Consider the following 20,232-nt stretch of genomic DNA (forward strand, 5'->3'; position numbering starts at 1 on the left):
AATTCTTATTCTAAACTATGAACAAGTGGATTGTCTTTATAAATATTCTTCGTTATCTTATTTTATCCCTAAGTCTAATTGGATTTGCATGCCATTTTGCACAATGCGCCTTATTAACAGAATATCAACACCGAGTAAGTTTTTCAACAATAACGAGATGATATGCAGCTAAAAAAAAAACGAAATCCTTAGACAAATATACCTGGATGGTTCAGTGCAGGACACTGGCAGGTAAGCAAAATAATAATAACAGTAATGATACTTCTTTATAACATTTACTCTACATAGTATCTAGCATGGTATGTTGCCTTTGGACTATCAGGATTAAGCGCAATCGCTGTTTGCACACATGCTACATGCTGTCGACGAAGTCATATATTACGAGGGGATAAATGTCTTGGGCTGGTCAACATTGTGCCTTTGACAGCAACTCTAGTAGCCAACACATTCATCAGCGGACAAGAACCTTGGACAAATGGCATTGTCGAGTTCAAGGTACCTGCAAAAGGATTTATCACTTTTTGTAACATGTTGAATGAAGATACTGATGCATCCTACCCCATTCTATTTCAAAGGTAAATCTTTTTTTTTTTTTTACCTAAAAGCTGATTTCTGCCTACGGCTATTAACACACAGAGCGTAGATGTTTATTGTTGGATGGAACCTATGTTATGGCAGCCATGTTGTGCCTTTCCTGGATTATATTGGTGCTATGCACATGCTTTATTAAAGTGAGAAAAGCATCGGCTTCATTAGCAAGACTTCCCAACGAAAATACGCATGCGTCTGAAAAGAGCAGATCGAAAATCATTGAAACGTACAACCACCCGTATACCAGAAAGCATTCGACATCGTTTGAAGAGTCATTTCAGTATAATACTCAACCAGTCAATGGTGCGGGTGCCTATCAGAAATATGCAGTGCCTATAGCGCCGCATATGGAGAAGGTCGAATTACCAGCAAGTTACGACAACACGGGTGAGCATGTTTTAGAGCATCAGCCCTTAACACGAAATCATACCAGTGCGCCAGGAGGTTGGGTAGAATATACAGCTCCTCCAGCTGCTTCACCGTATCATTATCAAAGCCACGGACAAGAAGAAAATCCTTGGTACCCACGCATTGATAAAAATCGGATTATATAAATATTCTCTCTCTTTTTTTTTTTTTTTTTTTTTTTGTGACCGCCATAAAAACGCATAAAAGTTACCTTTTTGTTGTTATATTTTTTTTTATACATTTACAATTACCAGTCTTGAAGCATGATGGACAATCGGATCGTCGCACCCTCTTTATCAAACGTTTCTGGGTCACGATTAAGTGGAAATCAAGACGACTTTCCAACAGAAGCTTTAGAATCGACATTAGACAATTTACTAGAGGTGGGGTTAAAATTTTTTTCTTTTTTCTTTCTTGTGAAATCTGGAGAGAGAGAAATATTGACGCAAGTTTGGAGGATAGAAAAACTCTGAACTTACAAAGCATTTAGAAAAGGCACTTTTAAAGATATCACGCTTACGAAAGCAGCGCAGGTATAAATTTTTTTTTTTGACATAAATGTCAAAATAATGGAACCTAACCCGTGCGGCACGCCCGATTATTTGTCATAGCGTATTATTAGATGTGATTGTCAAAGTAAATTCAAACGATGAAGCGTATGAAGATGATGATAATGTGGACGATACCGAATTATTATCAGATATAGATTCTGAAGTTGAATCCTCCGACGATGACCCAGAGGTAGAGATCATCCCGCTTCCACAAACCAAACGTAGAAAAGTACAGGCCAAAAGGCAGCGAGGCACCAAATCCATCATTGTGCCCAAAGACGAATCCGGTAATTATATTTTTCCAGTGCAAATAGGCAGAACCTTGTTATTATCGCTTGGAAATATCATACCCAATGAGAACTTTTACAACCAGAATTACATATTTCCAGTCGGTTACTCAATGCAGAGGTAAGAAAGAAAGAAAAAGGCATACCCCGATTTCCAACTATCCTAAAAAAATAATTCTAAATAATTCAAGATTTTCTTTAGAACTTACAAGAGTATGGTAAATGAACATGCTTTTACAACATATACTTGCTCGATCGATAAAGATGCCTTTGATAAACCCATCGTAAGTGTTCATAGGGACCGGGGATTGAGACGTGTATATTGATCTATGTGATAGTTTTGCATTCAAGCGGAAGATGCACCTGATATCATCATACAAAAGAACACACCTACAGCCGCCTGGTCAGAAGTGCTTAAGCGATCCAACGAGCTTCGAAAGAAAGAGTTTAAAAACACTGTGTCTGGACCTGAATATTACGGCTTATCGTTTGCCACAATAAAAAAGATGATCCAAGAACTCCCGGGTGCCGAAGAGTGTTTAGGATATCAATGGGTCGATCTTTAAGGAATGATTCCTGTGCTATCCTATACTACCCTCAACTTTTTTTTAAAAAAGGGAAATTTAATGCCATCCATACTATTTAAATTAAAAAGAAAAAAAAAAAGCAAACCTTATTACGCTGACATTGTAAAGAAAATGCTCACATGTACCTTGAATGTGGGCGTCAGTTCTTTTTTTTTTTTTTATGTATCAGACCTTTACCGCAGATTCATGGTAATATGGGCCGTCATTACATATGCACATCAAAGCCAGTCTTGATCTTATACATAAAACTTATTCAAATGATCGATGATTTATTTTCATGTAGAAAAAGGGTACACTGCATTTATAACTTACCTCTGCAGTAGGAGGCAAACACAAAATAAATATCCGAAGGATTAAGAACAAATGCGAAAATTGTGGAAGAAGCTTATTCGGTAGTGGTTCATCTCTCGATCTTTACTGCCTTCTCCCCATAAAACACTTTAAAGGAGTGAGCCTGGGCAAGATATGTATATATATTACTGAAAAGAGAGGATGGAGATCGGAACCCCTATGTAATGAAAAAAAAAAAAAAAGGGGATCGAGTATCAGGCTAGTTCATTAACGTATGACTTTATGGTGACATTAGTTTATATACATGGTAATAAGATGACTCTATTTTTCATTTTACAAACATGAAGTTTTGAATCAGTAGAAAAAATCAGTCGTCATGCTTTTCACACACACACACACACATACACATTTTAGAAATAGTACGGCTACACGTCCGAAGTGAATACTTAATATAGGCTCTTCGTCATAGATAGATTAAAGTAAAAAAAAAAAAAAAAAAAAAAAAAAAAAAAAAAAAAAGATAAAGATGAAAATCAGAAATTGAAATGATGATGGGTGATCGATACGCCTTGTACGGTATACAATCGACCTGGCATTGGATCGGATAAATCTACAGAAACAATATACATAACTTCGATCACCTAACTTGTTAGGGGATACCATGCATCTGGTTCGAAATAAACTTTCAGATAGATGCAATAATGGTTGGCAGGATACGAATTATATGCGACAGCTCTTTAATGACAGACAAACCCCAATCAAATAAAAGCCGCACTTTAAACTAAGGCGTACTCGGTCTAAGAGTCCTTATATCGTAATATGCTCACATACAAACAAACAATATGATTTGAAATTATTCGTAGCACGCCAAGTTTTTGTATTAGATTACTATTCTAAATCAGACAGAGTATAAAAAATATATAGACCGAACTATCAAAAAAAGTCCATTAATATCTATTTTATTCTAATAACTTCCATGGACTACAGACAATATAATAGGCAAAATCCAGGGCAAAGATCGCTTACCTACTTCTTCTTTTTCTGAATTGGATCTTCAGTGTGTTTTTTTGGTCCCTTTGTGTTTCTAGACCCAATAATTTGGTAAATTAGAACTAACATGGTTTAAAAAAAACATTAAGGCACAGCACGTCCCATTTCGATTGTTTTTGTGTTTGTGTGATTTTTTCTTCTTGCATCTTATCCAGAATGTTCTAAAGAAAGAAGAAAAAAAATGTATAGATACTCTGGGAGTATTTGCTTTTAGAATGGTCTTTTAACCTAACCGCTTATATTTACGTAAGCCCTAATTACTTTCAAAGAACTGATTAAACCGGAATTATTTATCGGTTAAAAAAGAAGTAGAAAAAAAAAGAAAGACTTAAATTCAAATATTCGGATTGACAAATAAAGCTGGTTTGGGAGTGAATAAGGGACAGATGAAATCGGAAGTACTTACGGCAATGTATATATTCATGTTTCCCCCCATGATACCAGATATCAGTGCAAATAACCAAAAAAAAATCTTAATGCGGGGATTTTTTACCGCGATTAAAGGAGAATTGGAAAGTGCAAGCTATCAAACTTTCTAAATTAGTATATTTCCTTTAATGCAAAGGAAATCGTTTAAAGTAGTCTATACATGTACTATTCCTCACATTACATCATTCGAGTTAATTATAGTCTTCTACACTAGATTAAAAAAACATTTAAATAGAATGAGTTTTTTTTACAAGTTTTTTTAATTATTTTCTAAAAAACTTTTACTCTTGTTCAATATATCTTACTCTTCACACACACACACGATAATTATATAAAAAAAAAAGCCATGTCATTATCATCTACACACCCTACTTCTAGTGTCATGTCTATTGGTGCTATTACGTCTCCATGCTCAAGCACCAAAACACGTCAAACATCTATTGATTTGGCACAAAATAAAACATCAGATTATCAACTTCCATCTTTAAGCCAAGTCGGTTTCTCCTCTCCCAACCATGCAGCAGTGGGTCACTGGATTAAATCATCCACCAATGGAGCAGTGGATTTATCTCATGCATATGATTCATCTAAACGCATGCGATTCTCATCCGAAGGCACTCATATCGTGTCCTCACCCTCCTTCTCATCGTCTGTTTCGTCAGATCATGAAAGCGATTCCAATTCTAGCTGTTCACAATTATCACCCAACATCTGCAAAAGCACCTATTCCCCATCCAATAGCAATTGGCTAAGCTCGGTCTATAACATGAGCGAAAATGAGCAAATGATCAACAATCGGAACATGTATGCTAAAGAGGCTTTATCAACCGAACACTTGTTGAATGATTTTGACATGCAAGAGTACGACGAATTCAGTCATACTCGGTCCAACTCATTTGACTATTGCGATAGTCAAGAAAACAATTATCTGTATACTGACAAGTCTAACCCAACAAAAACCGGCAGAAAGGGAGACGCACTTGCGACCAGACGAGCCCGCAATAAGCTTGCTTCCGCCAAGTACAGAGCCAAGAAACAAGCACTGACACATGCAATGCAAGATCGCATTATGCAGCTTGCCACACAGGTCATGTCCCTTCGTGATGAATTATCTCAGACAAGAAAAAACGAGACCGAGTTATTAGACAGATACGAAAGATTAGTGACATATTATCAGCGTACGAATGGAAAGGTGAACAAAAACTTAAAGGGAAATGCCGCCCCACTATTATAAAAAAAAAATATGCCCTCTATACCAATTTATACCTCCCTCTACCCTTTTTTTTTTGTAATTTCCTATTATTTTTCCCTTTCAATTAGCTTTCTTTTGTTCTTTAAGAATATTAAATTAACATTATTTTTTTCTCTCTCTCTCAAAAACAAAAAAAAAAAATAATAAACTTATGACCAGTTGTTCCTTTTCTTCTACTCTTTGACTTCATTAAGCTCACATGAGCCTGTTTAAAATCTTATGCCTTTTTATCTTGTACAGTCCTAATTCGTATAAAAGAAACAGTTGGGGGTGCTGATTTTTTTTTCTTCCAGTCCATATATGTCTTAATAAAAGGCAAACGGAGGTACCGACTGTTACTATACAGAGACATTACCTTATTTAAGGAGGCGAGAACGGCCAAATGGCTTCAACGGTACAAAAAAAAATAGAAGCAAAAAAAAAAAAAAAAAAGACAATTTATTATGCAAAAACAAAAATCCAAACTAGTTGACACTGTCATTATAGTTCTTATTGACACACATAAGAAAGTTCTGATTACAGAGATTGTAACTAGAAGAAGTGTGATATTCATTGCTAAAAAGGAATTTTATTGAGACTTTTGCTTCCCAATTAGATAAAACACATCAACACGCGATGAATCATCATATAGGATGAGGTTATATTGGTTATGTAATTTGTTGAATTCTTAATAACACTGAAATATTGTCAACATAAAAAAAAATTTTTATTAGACCAAGTTTGGTTAATAGGATAGATGAATGGCATTACACACCCTTTTTTTTTAAAAAAAAAAAAGTGGTCGTTCATCAACGGTAGTACCCACTCATTGGTTTTTTGCTACTTGTCTGAGACATATCACCCGAGGAAATACTTAGGAGATCATCCTCGATGATATGGGGCTGGACCATTTGACCTTGAAACCTACGTGTGTTGTCATGGTTGCCTTCAAATGTCAGGTCAGTAGTAACGTGATCATCATTTTGTATCCTTGTTCGGTTATGTCCCGTTCCAGAAGTTCCACTTGTCGTAACCTAAAATCGGAGAAAGGGGAGGGGAGGTGAGATAATTAGAAGGTTTGAAAAAGTTTTGGTTGTCAAGATATGCACAGTACCCAATGGACGGTGACAACATTAACCTATAAATAAATATGTAATTTAGTGTTTTTTTTATAATAGTAAATTATGATGATTTTTTCTTCTTCTTATTTACAGTAACATCAACGGTGCACATAGACAAGCAGACCAAACCACGCTGATGTCCATGAGTCAAGACGACCAATAAAAGATTGACAAATGAAACAGAGAGACAAACAATGGATGCCACCAAAGTTCTTCTGGCCAGTTTGTAAAGTCTGGATACTTTCCAGTCGGTTCTTGTATTCTGACCAATGCTCGTCAAAGGCCTCATAAAGAGCCATGTCAGGTAAAGGTTGAAAATCTAACCAATGAGTTTGTTAGTAAAAAAAATTTAAAGGTAAAATATTACTTTCTGGTCTATTTGGGATAATTACAAAATCGTAAACCTGTATTTAAAATAGATGCCGCACAGTGATTCTTTTAAGTTTTCATGCAAATTTTTTAAAAAATCGTATTGTCTGACTTACCAAGAGTGGAATACTGGCAATATCTTGTAGACCAATGATACATGTGCCGTCAGGCGCCAAGTAAATGTTTCGAAAACATAGCTACAAAAATTAGGTTAATTTTTTTTTTTTTTTTTTTTTGTATATAAATCGTCAGGGCATTTGTAATATTGATATGTACCATCAGTACAAAAATAATGATATAGGGGCATAATAAGACAAGATGAAATTTGTATTGTCCAGTCCTGAGTCTTGTGGTCTTGACAGCCGTTACCAAATGAACACGTTCAATTAACCTGTAAGGATAGAAGACCATGGAAGAAACGAATTAGAATTTTTACACCTCTTTTTTTTTTTTTTTTTTTTTGGAAATCAAGTAAAATATACATGTAATTACCAGGCATAACATACAACCTTACTACCGGCGTAAAAAAAATCGCATGCAAGCATGCCAATTGTACAAGACACCATATTATCTATAAAATCGATTTATAATATTTTTAGTATCATTCCTTTTTGGGGTAAATCCCCAACTCACGAGTTTATTCAAACTGTACTATTGTTAGTAGAGACCACTATAACGGAAGTAGCCGCAAAAGCCCAGGATAGTGCATAAAGCAAAATGACTAATACTCGGCCGTAATTTAAAGATCTTGCTTTTTCACCATTTGTCTTGGCACCAAGGGCCAGTGCCAATACCGTGATACATGTCAAGGATATTAGCTCAGATGCTATCTCCATACCATCTGGATTAATGAGTGAAAGGTCTGTGGGAATGTCTACTATAGAATTATTCATCGTTTTTTTTATTATTGAGTAATGACTCAATAAAGAGAAGCAAACGAAAAAAAAGGGGAAGGGAATTAGTCCATGTATTATCGACTCTTTTACTTTTGATTTATTTATTGTAGATAATCAACTCCCTCTTAATAAGGAAGAAAAAAAAAAAGAAAAGATATACATTAAAAAAAAATGGCTCAATAGTAATTATATATTATGATCTGCAGTTTATAGAAAAATGGCGAATTTGAGTTCATATGAACCAAGAAAAAATGCATATAGAACAGCCGTTAATTTCTAGCCCAAGATCACTTGTATCGACCATTGGACTTTTTCTTATGCCAGGGAGTATAATTCATTACAAGACTAAGACATAATGAAGCACGTGCAAGTTATTATACTGTAGTTACAATTATACTGCAGGAGAATCACTAGAGCAAGAGTGTATAAGAAAACGCCACTGACTTAGGAGAGGTATCTCGATATTGGAGGGAGCAACTCCAATATATAGAGGAAAATCATTAAAAACATCCATATGCCAACAATTTGGGAGATTAATAGACATCTAGGCATCTTTAAATACAAGGCACACAAAAGAAAGGGAGGTTGAAGGGACGGGTTCTCCCTGTCTTGTTTGCATATACAAAAAGTTAATCCGAAAAAAAAAAGGCCCTCCACGTTGGTGAGTTTAAAACAATGAGCGAATCAAAGGGTGAACTTAAATTTCCCTGTGTCATTCAAGGTCAAAAAAGAAAAAAACCCTCCCTTTTTTATTTTTTTGCGCCAAAGACAAACAAATTAAACATGCAATCTGCTCAGACCGAATTAGACTTTATCAAGTTTTACTTGGAAACTCTTTCTGATAAATCAGTACGTTACGGTGATGACTATTTGGCGCGTAAGTTACCCAGTCCTTTAAGAATTAAGGTATTACAATTAAAAGAGATGAAAGTTTTTTTTTTCCTTCTTCCCTTGTTCAATTAAACCCTGAATCTATTAGAGAGTTCCCGTTAGTCCCGTTATTGTTAAAGGTAGAATGGAATGTTCTGTAAACACCACACGCATGTATTTACCCCTCTTTTCTAAAAAACCATTTCAGAACCCATTGCATCCGAGACAAAGTCAGAGAGTCAGACTCCAAAGCTTCAAGTGACAGTCAAGGTCCTGAAGCCCTCTTCAACTTTCACAATTGGTAGCTTATCACCCAAGGATACTGTCCATCAATTAAAGCAACGTATCTATCAGCAACAAAGTTCACTTCCCGTCAACCGCCAACGCTTACTGATCAAGGGTAAAGTCTTGGCTGATCAAAAGAGTTTGGAAGAGCTTTCGATCAATGAAGGTACCGTCATTCATCTTATGGTGACAGCTGCACCTGCTACACCTGTTATCGGTAGATTTGGTGTCTCTGCAGAAACCGAAAAGAAGATGTCAACTCCCGAGTTTTGGGCTGCCTTGGAAAAGACAATTATTGATCAGGTTGGTGAAGTGGATGCAAAATTAGTATTTAGTAAGGTCAAATCCTCGTTATCTGCATAGATAATAATAATAATAATAATAATAAAACGGATATATTTTTTATTTGAAAGTAAACATTAAGAGAATAATAAAGGTGTAGTAAATAACATTATGATGACATTTTGGCAGAGTTTATATATATAACGGGTAAGAAATTATTCACTCATTCCCTAACAACCATTCAGCAACGAATTTCTCTTCTTCTGCATGATCTTCCCATTCTTCTTCTTCAATAAACCATTCCTCATCCTCATCTTGCTCTTCTAAAGTCAAGGCATGTAATGGGATGATGTCTGTTTGGCACCCTCTATCAACTGTACGAGGCTTTTGGTTACGATGATGGTTTCCACTCATTTGAGGTCTGCTGGGTATAGAAGGCATAACATAAATCATGTCCTGTTGTTCCTCATTTATTTTAGGGACGATCGGTGGGTTCCTTTTTTCATATTGCTGACGTAAATCCTCAAATGTTTTACTAGTGGTCTCTACAGAACCAGCTGCAGCTGCCATTAATATATTTCCATTTACATCCATTAAAACGTTTTCATGAAATGAAGGTGGTCTTGACCCCATAGACGCACGTTTTACTACCATACTTGAAGGTCTCTCAAAGCGAGGCTTGGTCTTTTCTTCTTTGCTACTTGAACCGCCAGATGTGTTAGACATTCGGCTATGGTTACTGTAGAGACTACCAGAGGTAGACATTCTACTTGAATTTCTCATTAAATTTGTAGTTTCGTCCACCAGTAATTCTTCGTGCGTGGAGTAAGATCGAATGGAAGATTTTGTCGGTGGTTTATCTTCGTAAATGATGGAATGCCTTGACTTTTGTGAGGGACGAGATGCTACACTTGAAGCGGGTGTCAATGGAGGACTATCACCTCTTGTGAGACGAGGCAATGGTGGTAAAGGTGGAGGAGGCGATGTTGCTCTTTTCTTTGATTTTTGACTGATTTTGGGGTTACTTGTTGAGAACCGTTCCCAAGGCGTCACATCATCCTTTATTTCAATGGACCTCAGTCGATTCGGGGTCAATGAGACTTTCTTTGTATTGCCGGACCTGATCAAATCATCAAAATCATTCACGGATGTTTGGAAAGTAGGTGCTGTAGGTGAAGTCATGGGAGAACGCTTTGAACTGGAAAACGAAAGAGAAATCGAGTTTCGTTTTTCCTTATTGCCAAAAAAATTAAATCGACTTTTACTTCCGGATGACTTTACAGTGCCATTACTCATAATTGAAAGTGGACGGTCGCTTATGCTATCACTGGATCTCATTGAACAATTTGAGGAGGGTGTTGCACGAGTTTCTTCAGTACTTTCACCTTCAAGGAACTCGTTGAAACTGATATCAGGGTTATGATGTGTTGCTATATAAACCAATTATTTAATTACTGGAGCATCATATGTACATGAAACTTACAAGTATCTCTCTTAAAGGATATGGGACTAGGCGATGGTGTTGGTAAATATTGATTATTGTAAGTGGATGCTCTTTTCTATGGAAACGCCCAAAAATCAGCTCCCTGTCACCTTTTTTTTTTTTTTTTTTTTTTTTTTTACCTCCAGCTTTTCTTTCAGGCTCATACGCCGAAAAAGCTTATTGACTTGCGGGTCATCTAATAAAGCAAGCAATACCTCCTTAACTCTGATATGCTCCGCATCTGCCTGATCTGCAGCTATAGCAACCGAATTAAGAATGTACTCCGCTATATGCTCCACGATAGCAGTTACATAAATGACAACAACAGGCGCAATTGTAATTGTATCATTCTGTAAATGAGGAGCATTACTGCTATGATTTTCTGCAGCCAGTGTACAATAATCTGTACAGGCCAATTGAAGTAAAGGTATAATTTGTTCAGGTGGATAGACTGTGTGACGCATCTTTTCATAAGTTGTGAAATCATGTTGCTCGGCTTCTATCTGATGTTTCAATTCGATTTCGGCTTCCACAAGTGAATTTTTTCCTAGAGAGTGAGGTAATAGTTGAACGACGGCAGTTTTTAATAAAACTAGATCGAGTGTGCTTGCTGACATTATTAAAAGCGCGAGAAACTCATCTAGAAATAGATTGATTGCACTCAACGCATCACTAGACACGCGAATCGGTCCAAATTCTGCAATGATGGCATGGGCGGCTCTTTGGCAAACATAATGGCCTAGCTTGTTTCGTTAGTCTCTATCTTTTTTTTGGATAAGTTTACATAAAAACTACCTTTTGACATGTTTTTTCTTTCTTTCTTTCTTTTGCGTGGAATAAGTATCAATAAAAAAAAAAAAAAGAAAGAAAAAAAATATTTTAAAAAGAAAGAAAGAAAAGAGGAGCACAAGAAAACTGCTTTAGGCACATGGTCTAACAAACGAAAAAAAAAAAGGGAGTTTGGAAGGGGGGAAATGGATTTGTTTGGCTCACAGTGTGCTCGCAACGCCAATTGACGGTTTTTGAAAACTGAGGGGCGGGAAAAGATGACTGCATTTATTACATTTCTTTGAGACTTTCCCCTATTCGAAATTACAAATAACTGGAAGCAATCATATGAAAGAAGAAAGAAAAAAAATCAGTGCTGATGATTTTCTTTATTTCGGTGTTACTTCCAGTTTGTACTGGCATGTAACCGTGATACAAGCTTTCCAAATGTGGAATATGCAGACTTTTAACCGTGAAAATGATGACCCATCTGATGCAATATTCTTGTTATTTTCGAGGACTCTGTACATGGGTATCTAATCTAACAAAGATGATTTTATATCTTTTGGGTAATTTCATTACAAAAAAAAATTAATGCAAATTGGTTTACAACTAGCTTTTAAAGTTTTAATTTATACGTTTTTACTAGTATGAAAGAGGAAACAGCTCAAATGCTAGTTACCACTTATGTCTGCAATAAATTTAAATGAATGAAATAAAATAAGGGTAGGTTTCATTGTTCTGCTAAATTATTCCTTATCATTTCGTTTGCAGCAATCGAGCTTCCTTTGTCTAATATTATAATTTCATTATGACGTGCTTCAACTATTTTAGGGTGAGTTGAATTAGACAATAGCCTCTTCTTGTGTTACAACAGAATATATTTACATCATAAAAACCAACGTCACCTCAAGAAATCATGGTACTGAAAGTTCGAGAAATGTAAAAATCCAAATTTAAGCTTACCTAAAAAAAGTATTCTCGCTATCAACTATGTTTTGTGTTACATTTCCTGTACAGAAAGCGGTGGTTGTCTTTTCAAATTTTATAATATCACCGCTTTTGAGTTTAGAATCAAATTCAGGGCAAATTGTTGTCAAAAGAAGTGAGAGACCTACAGCTAATACAGAATTTGAGTCGCTCGCATGTGCAGACTCAAACCCAAATACGGAGGGACATAATTAATTACAAAATATAACAAATACATTGATTTAGTCAACCATTTTTTAACCAGATAGTGCTTTTGATGGATGTACTACTTCTTGTCTATCATCAATCTCATAAAAACTTTTCTCATCCGAATTTAGCGGTTCTAGATCTATTGGAGAGTTTGTCACTTTTTGTTCTCAACGCAATATTTATTTACGTTTGACAAGTAAGACGCTTCCTGTTAGAATTCCAAGAACTGTGGAAATCGATGAAGATTATAAAATAAAAACAAGAAAAATTTTAAACTTGCAAAAACTAACTACGGCTTTATTAAACAAATACAAAGGGGTCTTTATATACACAATATTTCAGACATTAATAACAGTGACGGGCTAATGTCAATTGTGGGTAAATTCATTCAGATAATACTCGGATGTAATGATCCCGTACAGAGAGGTTATAATGAGATGTCAATAACAATAACAATAAAATTCTTAATAAAAATAGCTGTGGCACCTCAATTGTGGCTGATGTAACCTTCATATGTTTTAGATTAAATGTATGTTTTAGACTTGTATGAAGCATGATATGAGATCACGCCTGTACATAAAGTAAATGGTCAGTGTTTAATATAAATTATATCTAGAATTATCAAATGGAAGATTAAAGAAGTGCGGATGGAGTCATATATTAAGTACATAGCCTCGATCACGACACGAACAATGGCTGCTCCGCCTTAGAACACGTTTCTTGTTGTTAATCTCTTGTACATCTGATTTATTTAATTTGTACTATATTTTAGTTTTTGTATTTGAGTATTTTCCCATGTATTATGCGCTAAGCATTATGCAGACATACTCTTATCTTTCTTTGATTTAATCCACACCTTCTTCATGTCTCAAACATTGGGTTGAATATAATTCCATTTGAAAAATCATCATTTAATCTTGCTTACACGTTGAAAAGCCCATCAATGTCGTATCATTTTATCAATTGTATGTCTTATTTGTTTGTGTCTGGTTGTTAATACGGTACGATTTATTTCAGAATAGATGAATGAATCGTATAAATAATAAACACCCAAAAGTTTTTTGCGGTAGCAGTCTAACTTGGACTGCAAAAAAGTTAGACTGGACCAGCGGTCGCGGTCCATTTTTGAATGGAAACCGACCGCTACTACCAGTTTCTAGCGAATGGAAACATCATAATCTTATTATTTAATGACATTGTATTGGAGAATATTCTTTAAATGTTTATAAAACTAGGGATTTAACACTTACAATACCAGATGGTTTTTACAAAAATAATGTTTATATTGGTTTTTATGTAATAACGAAATAATCGGTGAAGAATTTATACATGTATATATACTATGTAACACTATAGGGATATGTGTATTGTGAGAATGACAAACATCATCACAAAATCGGAAGCCATACACAATATAGTATTGGCTGTCCTGGTGGTATATGGAGACTGACAGATGCAGAAGTTGTACCTAACTATGTATATAACTTACCTTTAATAAAGCTGAATTAAACTAATAAAGACACTGTTAGAAAATATGAACACGATTTCAAATTTTTTAAATAGACTTACACTATAGTTGACAATCATGTATTTAAAGTGGATAACAACCGTATACGCAAAAAATAAGGTAGTAAGTTAAGCCATAACAACCAGCGGGATGTATAACAATATGTCTAGTACCTTTATAGTTCATTATGAGGAAGTGATGTTCCAATGTACTTACTATATTTTTTTAAAAGAAATTTTTTGTTTTGGGGTTAAAAGAAAAAAAGAAAAAACTCGTTTATATGCAGATCATGATCAAAAGAATTTAAATTATGTTCTATAAGTGTATGTATAACATTTTGTTCGATCATGACTCTTCTGCTTCGACCGTATGTATGATTTAGTTTTGAATCGATATATGGCTAGTTCTCATGTTATTGGGATTATATCCAGGATTGAGACTGATCTTCGATTAAGACGGCTTCATAGAAGATAAGTATCACAATCACTTTTTAAAAAAAAAAACAATTACCTCAAATGGTTTATATCTTTACGACCTACTAGTATGTATGAGCCTATTGATTTCACATAATGCAAATGTAATCACGTAAATAGAGGTGCTGATACCAAACATTATGCAGGAAATTCATCTTGATTTGATTTGAACCCCTTTAAATCCTTCTGTGCCTTGATTATGTAATTAAGCTGTAGCAGTTTATCCAGTGTCGATGTATGCCTTCTCTGATTTTTATCACTGCCCATCATGCGTAGTGGAGTGGTTTAATAATAAAAAGAGAGGGAAAAATTACGTCCATTTAACATATAGAGAAGGTACTGGAGTATTTTATTTCCCGTGGTGGTTTGCCTTTTGTTGGATTTAAGCTTGTTGTATGTCTTCTTGGTGAATAATTAGAAACCAGTTTCCAAAATTTTCTTTTCCAAACATGGAAGAAGTGGAATATACGACATGAGGTGTAACTGAAGCGGTTTCAGGTCATAACGTCGAACGAGTGCCTTTATCGGTCACAGCATAAGGAGTGTCAGGGGTTGAAATTCAAACGCTGCGTTTCCTTCTATTTTTGTACACCGACCAAAAAGAAACAGCTAAGGAATGACCATCATCGCAAGAGAGTACGCCAGATCTTGTTCAGAACAACGTTGGTGTAAGTTTACAGTTTTCGCCTTTATGGTAGACAGTCAATTGTTTTAACGCCACCAAGTCCTTCTATGCTCGCCGTTTCTGCGTATAACAATGGTTTTGCAAAAGCGAAAAATAATATTTGAAGACTGCCTGATGTCCTTTTGTAACAAGTCTATTTAAGCGCCAATAAAAAAAGAATCGCACGTCTTTCATTTTCCCACATTCTCAGAAGAAAAATTGTAGGAAGAACTCCACTGCCATGACACCTTTGAAACCAGGTTTAACAGGTAAACATGCTTGCATGGGGGGTTCACAATCCTTTTTGTTCTAATTTCGTTTTTAGGTTCTCAAAGCTTAAAACATTTTCCACTGTTTATTAGGTATTTTGTCCTTTACTTTGATTTACGTTTGACTACTTGACCTTGAGGTCAGAAAAATTAGAACTGCAACATATCGACAATACATTATCATGATAGATACCATCACCTTTTGGTAAAGGATCCCAAAGGACAATTTGGAATCATAAGCCATTGTGATAGGCTGTCTCTAGACGATGCAGAAGAAGAAGATGAATTATTATTGAGGATCATGAAAGAGTTCAATATCGATATCCCTTTTACGACGTATTTATTTTAAAACGAGCAGTACAATAGGTCTAATTGCCAAAGGAGACCAGGAGAAGTCAATGTCAAAACATATTGGTGAGATCAAACATACAGCAAATGCAACAAAAAGTAGCGGGTTCATACGAGAGGGGGATGTAGAACACGAGAGGACAGAAGATTACAACGCATACAAAAATAATATTTCGTGGATATGAGTCTGATATCCAAAACAAATAGAGGAATATTTCGACCTGATGATAGGATGATGACAAGAAATAGGAAAATGACGTGTTGAAAAGGTAATGGAGGGTACGAATGAGAAAAAAAAGATGTACGTCTACGGCAAATATACTTCACAATGGCAGGAGAGAATCCAAAAGTAGTGTTGGATAAAAGCGTGTAATTTTTGTGAGTGTAAATTGCGTTGGAGGGTGTAACATAGAAAAATGACAACAGCAATAAATTAGTATATAAAAAACAAAGAATGTGTTTTTTCTTGTTTGTTTGATTAACTTAATCTGAATTGGACACGAGAGGAACTTTCAACTGTAACCTTAAAAATTTAATAAATGAATCCAGTTAATGGCAGTTGCTGTTATTTATACAAGTTATTGTGACAGGAGGTCAATTAGCCTTTTGGTAAAAAGGACAGGGTATTCGAAATCACATTCACAAGGATTTACGATACGGTAATCATCTTCGTGTTTTGTAGATCTATTTCCTTTTACACAATTCTCTTTTATCAATAATCAAATAATGATAATGTCAACGTTTTGAAGCTTTCCATACACGTTCTATAATGAGCACACCAAGTCTCTTTTAAAAATTCCAGCGAACAAAAATTGCCTTTAAGGCCATTTTGATTGATGTTGTTATCCTTATTTTAGTAAGAAAAAAAAAGAATCTTTCTCAAAGTAAACACTGGGCTTATTTTAAGGTCTACCTGCGGTTAGATGTTGTGCCATAGTCACAGCTTAGGATTCGCTACTTTTTTGGCTGTGCCTAGGAGATTACAAAGCTGTAGTGCTTGTCCCTTATGCGCCTTAAACCATGTAAAAATAAACAAATATATATTGACCTGAAACTTTTGAAAGTGTTCGCTCCTTAGCCATCATTACAAACAAATGCTACCAAAGAGTTCGTTACCAATTTTTTTAAAGCTTCACCTCGAAACCAATATTGAGACAGTAATCATCAAGGTCAAAAGAACACTTGCAAATGTTATTGCCCTATTACAACAAATAAGAACCGCCAAAAATAGGGATTTTCTTTTCCTAAACTCAACCTTTCGAGAATGAACGTTTAACATAGCATTACGGAAGATAATCTTTTGGGTAGTAATGACAAAAAAAAAAAGTGCTTCTACCTTTGTAAAAGGATAAATCGCAAGGATCACAAAACTAAAAAACATCAAAAGTTTGGGGAAGGGTTTTATGAGCAGGAGAAAATAGTTCTAAATGACTTATCTCAAATGTGAATGACTGATGAAATTTAGCAAGTACTGTATAATATAAAGTACTGCATATGGCACACTTCAAATGGTGTAGCACTGTTGAGGCTATCATAGATATAATAATAAAGTTAATTGTCACATCACATTAAGGATGGATAATTAATATAAAATTAAATCATGAATCACACATTGCCCCGCTTGTTCTCATCCTACCGTTGAAGTCTGTACACAGGGCACAACCCTGTGGCGAGTAAATATTTATTCTGCAAAAGCAATACAATCGAGTGGGCAGGAATAGGTAATATAATAGATCCTGAGCACAAATATTACTCTTGTCATTTGATGTTACAACTGTTGATCCCTCTGACTAATATTTATATACTCAGTATGGATGAGCTAACTTTAAAGACACGTTGATTATTTACTATCACCAGAGTATTACATCATGATCCAATAAGGCGCTTAATATTCTCCCTAGAACTATCCCAGTTCTTTATATAAATATCGATAGTTTTTTCTCATAGACCATGAATACATTTTTGAATACATTTTGAGTACGTTTTTTAAATTTTTTTTTTTCGTCCATAATAAAGTGGTATCCAAGTTCTAACAGTATCACTTTTGGTTTAATTTTAATTTTGTTCTCCATGCAAAACAAGCAGGACCCCTAAAAAAAACCAACCCTTTAATACTATCAGAAGGTACCCGATCCTAAGTGACCCTATTTTTGTTTTTTTATAAGCATTGTGTCACTTACGTTTTAAAAAAGCCAAAAAGACGCTGGTAGATACTTTCTCTTGCTGGTCTATATACATATATTTAGAAGCGGCTGTACCTGCGTCTATAATTGTCTCTTTTCTGTTTTTTTTTCTTTTAGTAATTCGGGTATGTGATGGACGGTAAAAAAATCAATTATGAATTTCATTTACATGGAGAAATGGCATCTTTTCCTTTATGCAGCTATTCATGAAAACGGCTATATGCTAAAACCACTACTGGTGCAGGATCTAAGTAATAAAAATAATATACTAATTACACATTTGTATACTCAAAAAAAAATTAAGGGGGGGGGGTATAAAATAGTAACAAGTTCATGAGATTTGTTGAACGATAATCGCTTATTTACGAGAATATCGTAGGTCTTAACAGCTTTTATTTTCTTTCTGTGATTAAAACCCATTTGTGTGTTCAAAGGGTACACTACAATAACTTAAACCCATTTTCTGATTTTGAAGAGAACATCACCAGCTTACTGTGCTTCCACCTGCTTTTTTGAAGTTAGATTGCCCAGAAAATAAAAAAACTTGATTCGCCCTACTTTTTATAAATGGAATGGCCAAAAGTATGGTAGAACCAATGTTTTAAAAAGCGTTTATTAATGCCTCTAGGAAACAAACATTGGTAGAATGCTGTATAAAATTTTGTGGATGTTCAATAGAATTATCATTGCAATAGGGGTTATCAAATTTGTCTGTTTGACGATCAATTCCTAAAAAGGCATGACTTAACCCGATTTTGATTACAGGCATCTTTTTACTTTTCGACTTTCTGATTAATGACGTTTACAGCTTTGGTCGTTTCAAAAGGTTCCGCGAGCTTTTCTTGAAAAAAAAGGCAACTAGCAAAATTGCTCTTGGTCCGTGTAGTAGTTGTTAACCATTGTGTGTGTTTTTTTCCCTAGAGTCTGTCTGTCAAATGCCTTGGGTTCATCTTTTATAGATAACGTTTATATTTTTTATCTAATTCTACATTGTCATACGAAATGAAGGTTCTACCATAACAATAGATGTTTTTTCTTTAGATGAATCTATGCTCTACCTCTACCACCTTCTTAAAACTATCCTCGTCAAATAAATAGATTTTACAAAAATTTTTGGAAAAGCTGGTTGTACTATTTGTAAAAAGCAGGTGACGTTTTTCAAAAATTGGGGAAAAATATTTGTTTCCGATAACAATGCAATTTTCTTAATGAAGTGTGCGGAGGTGCTCCCTTAGAATCTAAAAGCCAACGTGGGTTTTGATTATGTCAAAACCCTTGGGGATTGAGTTTTAATTAAAAGAAGGTAACAAAAGATTGTAAGCCCAACCAGTTTCACGTAAGTTAGAAGGAGCTTTACTTGAGCTTGTTACCAATTTTATACTCCTCCACTTTTTTTATGTGTGTACGCAAAAGCGTTATGGGTATATAACGTTTACAATTAGGATCCGCTTAGTGCGTTTTCAGCACATGCACTTTTTTCATGTATCTGTATGAAGTTAAAGTCCTCATTTCTTTCTTTAAAATGAATTCATTATTGATGTGAAACCGTACATCGCACACCTGAAAAACTAAATATAACCAAGAAAAAAAAAAGACACAAAAACTGACGCAGGTACAGCCATTTTTAAATTTCTCAAAATACAACTGCGATAGAACGTTCGAACAGAAAATCCGCCAAGACTTTCGTTCAGGAACAGCCAAAGTACGCTTAATCATAGCCTAAGACGTGTTTTTGTGGCTGTGTCTAAAAGCTGCATAATATTCAAACATTTTTGAGCGGCTCCGTATACACCATTTGAGGTATACCATATACAACGATTTCTCTTATATACTACCTGCCGGAACGTGTAGGACATTCACTGTTGAGATAAGTCATTTAAAAGTATTTTTCATCCCCTTAAACCTCGTCGCCAAACGTTTCACCTTTGGGTTTGTGATCCTTTTTATATTCTGCTCAGTACGCTACTAACAAGTCAGACGCAAGTTTTTTATTTGTTGCCATTACTACCCTAAAGATAATTTTTTTATAGCCTTTTTAAGCGTTCATTCTAAGCTGTGACCTTAAAATAGGCCCACTGTCTACTTTGAAAAAGATCCCTTTTTTTTTTTT

The 20,232-nt window shown here is 35.0% G+C and overlaps 7 protein-coding genes across 7 annotated transcripts; 4 read left to right on the forward strand and 3 right to left on the reverse strand.

Moving 5' to 3' along the window:
- The first annotated feature begins 1,174 nt into the window (after positions 1 to 1,174).
- On the forward strand, positions 1,175 to 2,522 carry EV154DRAFT_526839 (F/Y rich C-terminus-domain-containing protein). The gene is made up of 5 exons (XM_051603436.1): positions 1,175 to 1,382; positions 1,462 to 1,532; positions 1,611 to 1,958; positions 2,040 to 2,121; positions 2,176 to 2,522. Exons 1-5 carry the CDS (start codon positions 1,263 to 1,265, stop codon positions 2,401 to 2,403), a joined length of 849 nt encoding a protein of 282 aa, XP_051452105.1. The 5' UTR covers positions 1,175 to 1,262; the 3' UTR covers positions 2,404 to 2,522.
- A 2,660-nt stretch (positions 2,523 to 5,182) lies between these two features.
- On the forward strand, positions 5,183 to 5,371 carry EV154DRAFT_388577 (uncharacterized protein; the record flags this gene model as incomplete). The annotated part of the gene is made up of 1 exon (XM_051595076.1): positions 5,183 to 5,371. A coding segment is annotated over one exon (189 nt), but the record flags the coding sequence as incomplete, so codon positions are not given.
- Positions 5,372 to 6,234: 863 nt separating this feature from the next.
- EV154DRAFT_472886 (uncharacterized protein) lies at positions 6,235 to 7,808 on the reverse strand (the record flags this gene model as incomplete). The annotated part of the gene is made up of 8 exons (XM_051597924.1): positions 6,235 to 6,459; positions 6,540 to 6,563; positions 6,638 to 6,865; positions 6,939 to 6,950; positions 7,032 to 7,112; positions 7,192 to 7,306; positions 7,408 to 7,486; positions 7,568 to 7,808. 8 exons carry the CDS (start codon positions 7,806 to 7,808, stop codon positions 6,235 to 6,237), a joined length of 1,005 nt encoding a protein of 334 aa, XP_051452107.1.
- A 555-nt stretch (positions 7,809 to 8,363) lies between these two features.
- EV154DRAFT_526844 (ubiquitin-related domain-containing protein) lies at positions 8,364 to 9,378 on the forward strand. The gene is made up of 3 exons (XM_051603437.1): positions 8,364 to 8,717; positions 8,791 to 8,821; positions 8,890 to 9,378. Exons 1-3 carry the CDS (start codon positions 8,595 to 8,597, stop codon positions 9,327 to 9,329), a joined length of 594 nt encoding a protein of 197 aa, XP_051452108.1. The 5' UTR covers positions 8,364 to 8,594; the 3' UTR covers positions 9,330 to 9,378.
- EV154DRAFT_472890 (uncharacterized protein) lies at positions 9,347 to 11,834 on the reverse strand. Its single transcript, XM_051597925.1, has 4 exons — positions 11,527 to 11,834; positions 10,872 to 11,470; positions 10,732 to 10,807; positions 9,347 to 10,678 (listed from the first exon to the last, which is right to left on the reverse strand). The coding sequence occupies exons 1-4, from the start codon at positions 11,534 to 11,536 to the stop codon at positions 9,468 to 9,470; spliced, it is 1,896 nt and encodes a 631-aa protein (XP_051452109.1). The 5' UTR covers positions 11,537 to 11,834; the 3' UTR covers positions 9,347 to 9,467.
- Positions 11,835 to 15,563: 3,729 nt separating this feature from the next.
- On the forward strand, positions 15,564 to 16,124 carry EV154DRAFT_486823 (uncharacterized protein; the record flags this gene model as incomplete). The annotated part of the gene is made up of 4 exons (XM_051598901.1): positions 15,564 to 15,591; positions 15,648 to 15,684; positions 15,781 to 15,927; positions 15,950 to 16,124. 4 exons carry the CDS (start codon positions 15,564 to 15,566, stop codon positions 16,122 to 16,124), a joined length of 387 nt encoding a protein of 128 aa, XP_051452110.1.
- Positions 16,125 to 16,517: 393 nt separating this feature from the next.
- On the reverse strand, positions 16,518 to 18,974 carry EV154DRAFT_555946 (uncharacterized protein; the record flags this gene model as incomplete). The annotated part of the gene is made up of 7 exons (XM_051605315.1): positions 18,760 to 18,974; positions 18,616 to 18,626; positions 18,120 to 18,167; positions 17,429 to 17,467; positions 17,195 to 17,309; positions 17,076 to 17,138; positions 16,518 to 16,643 (listed from the first exon to the last, which is right to left on the reverse strand). Exons 1-7 carry the CDS (start codon positions 18,889 to 18,891, stop codon positions 16,518 to 16,520), a joined length of 534 nt encoding a protein of 177 aa, XP_051452111.1. The 5' UTR covers positions 18,892 to 18,974.
- Positions 18,975 to 20,232: the final 1,258 nt, after the last annotated feature.

The sequence above is a fragment of the Mucor mucedo genome (assembly GCF_025094135.1).
Source record: "Mucor mucedo strain NRRL 3635 chromosome Unknown EV154scaffold_158, whole genome shotgun sequence".
In the NCBI taxonomy this organism is placed as follows: Eukaryota; Fungi; Mucoromycota; class Mucoromycetes; order Mucorales; family Mucoraceae; genus Mucor; species Mucor mucedo.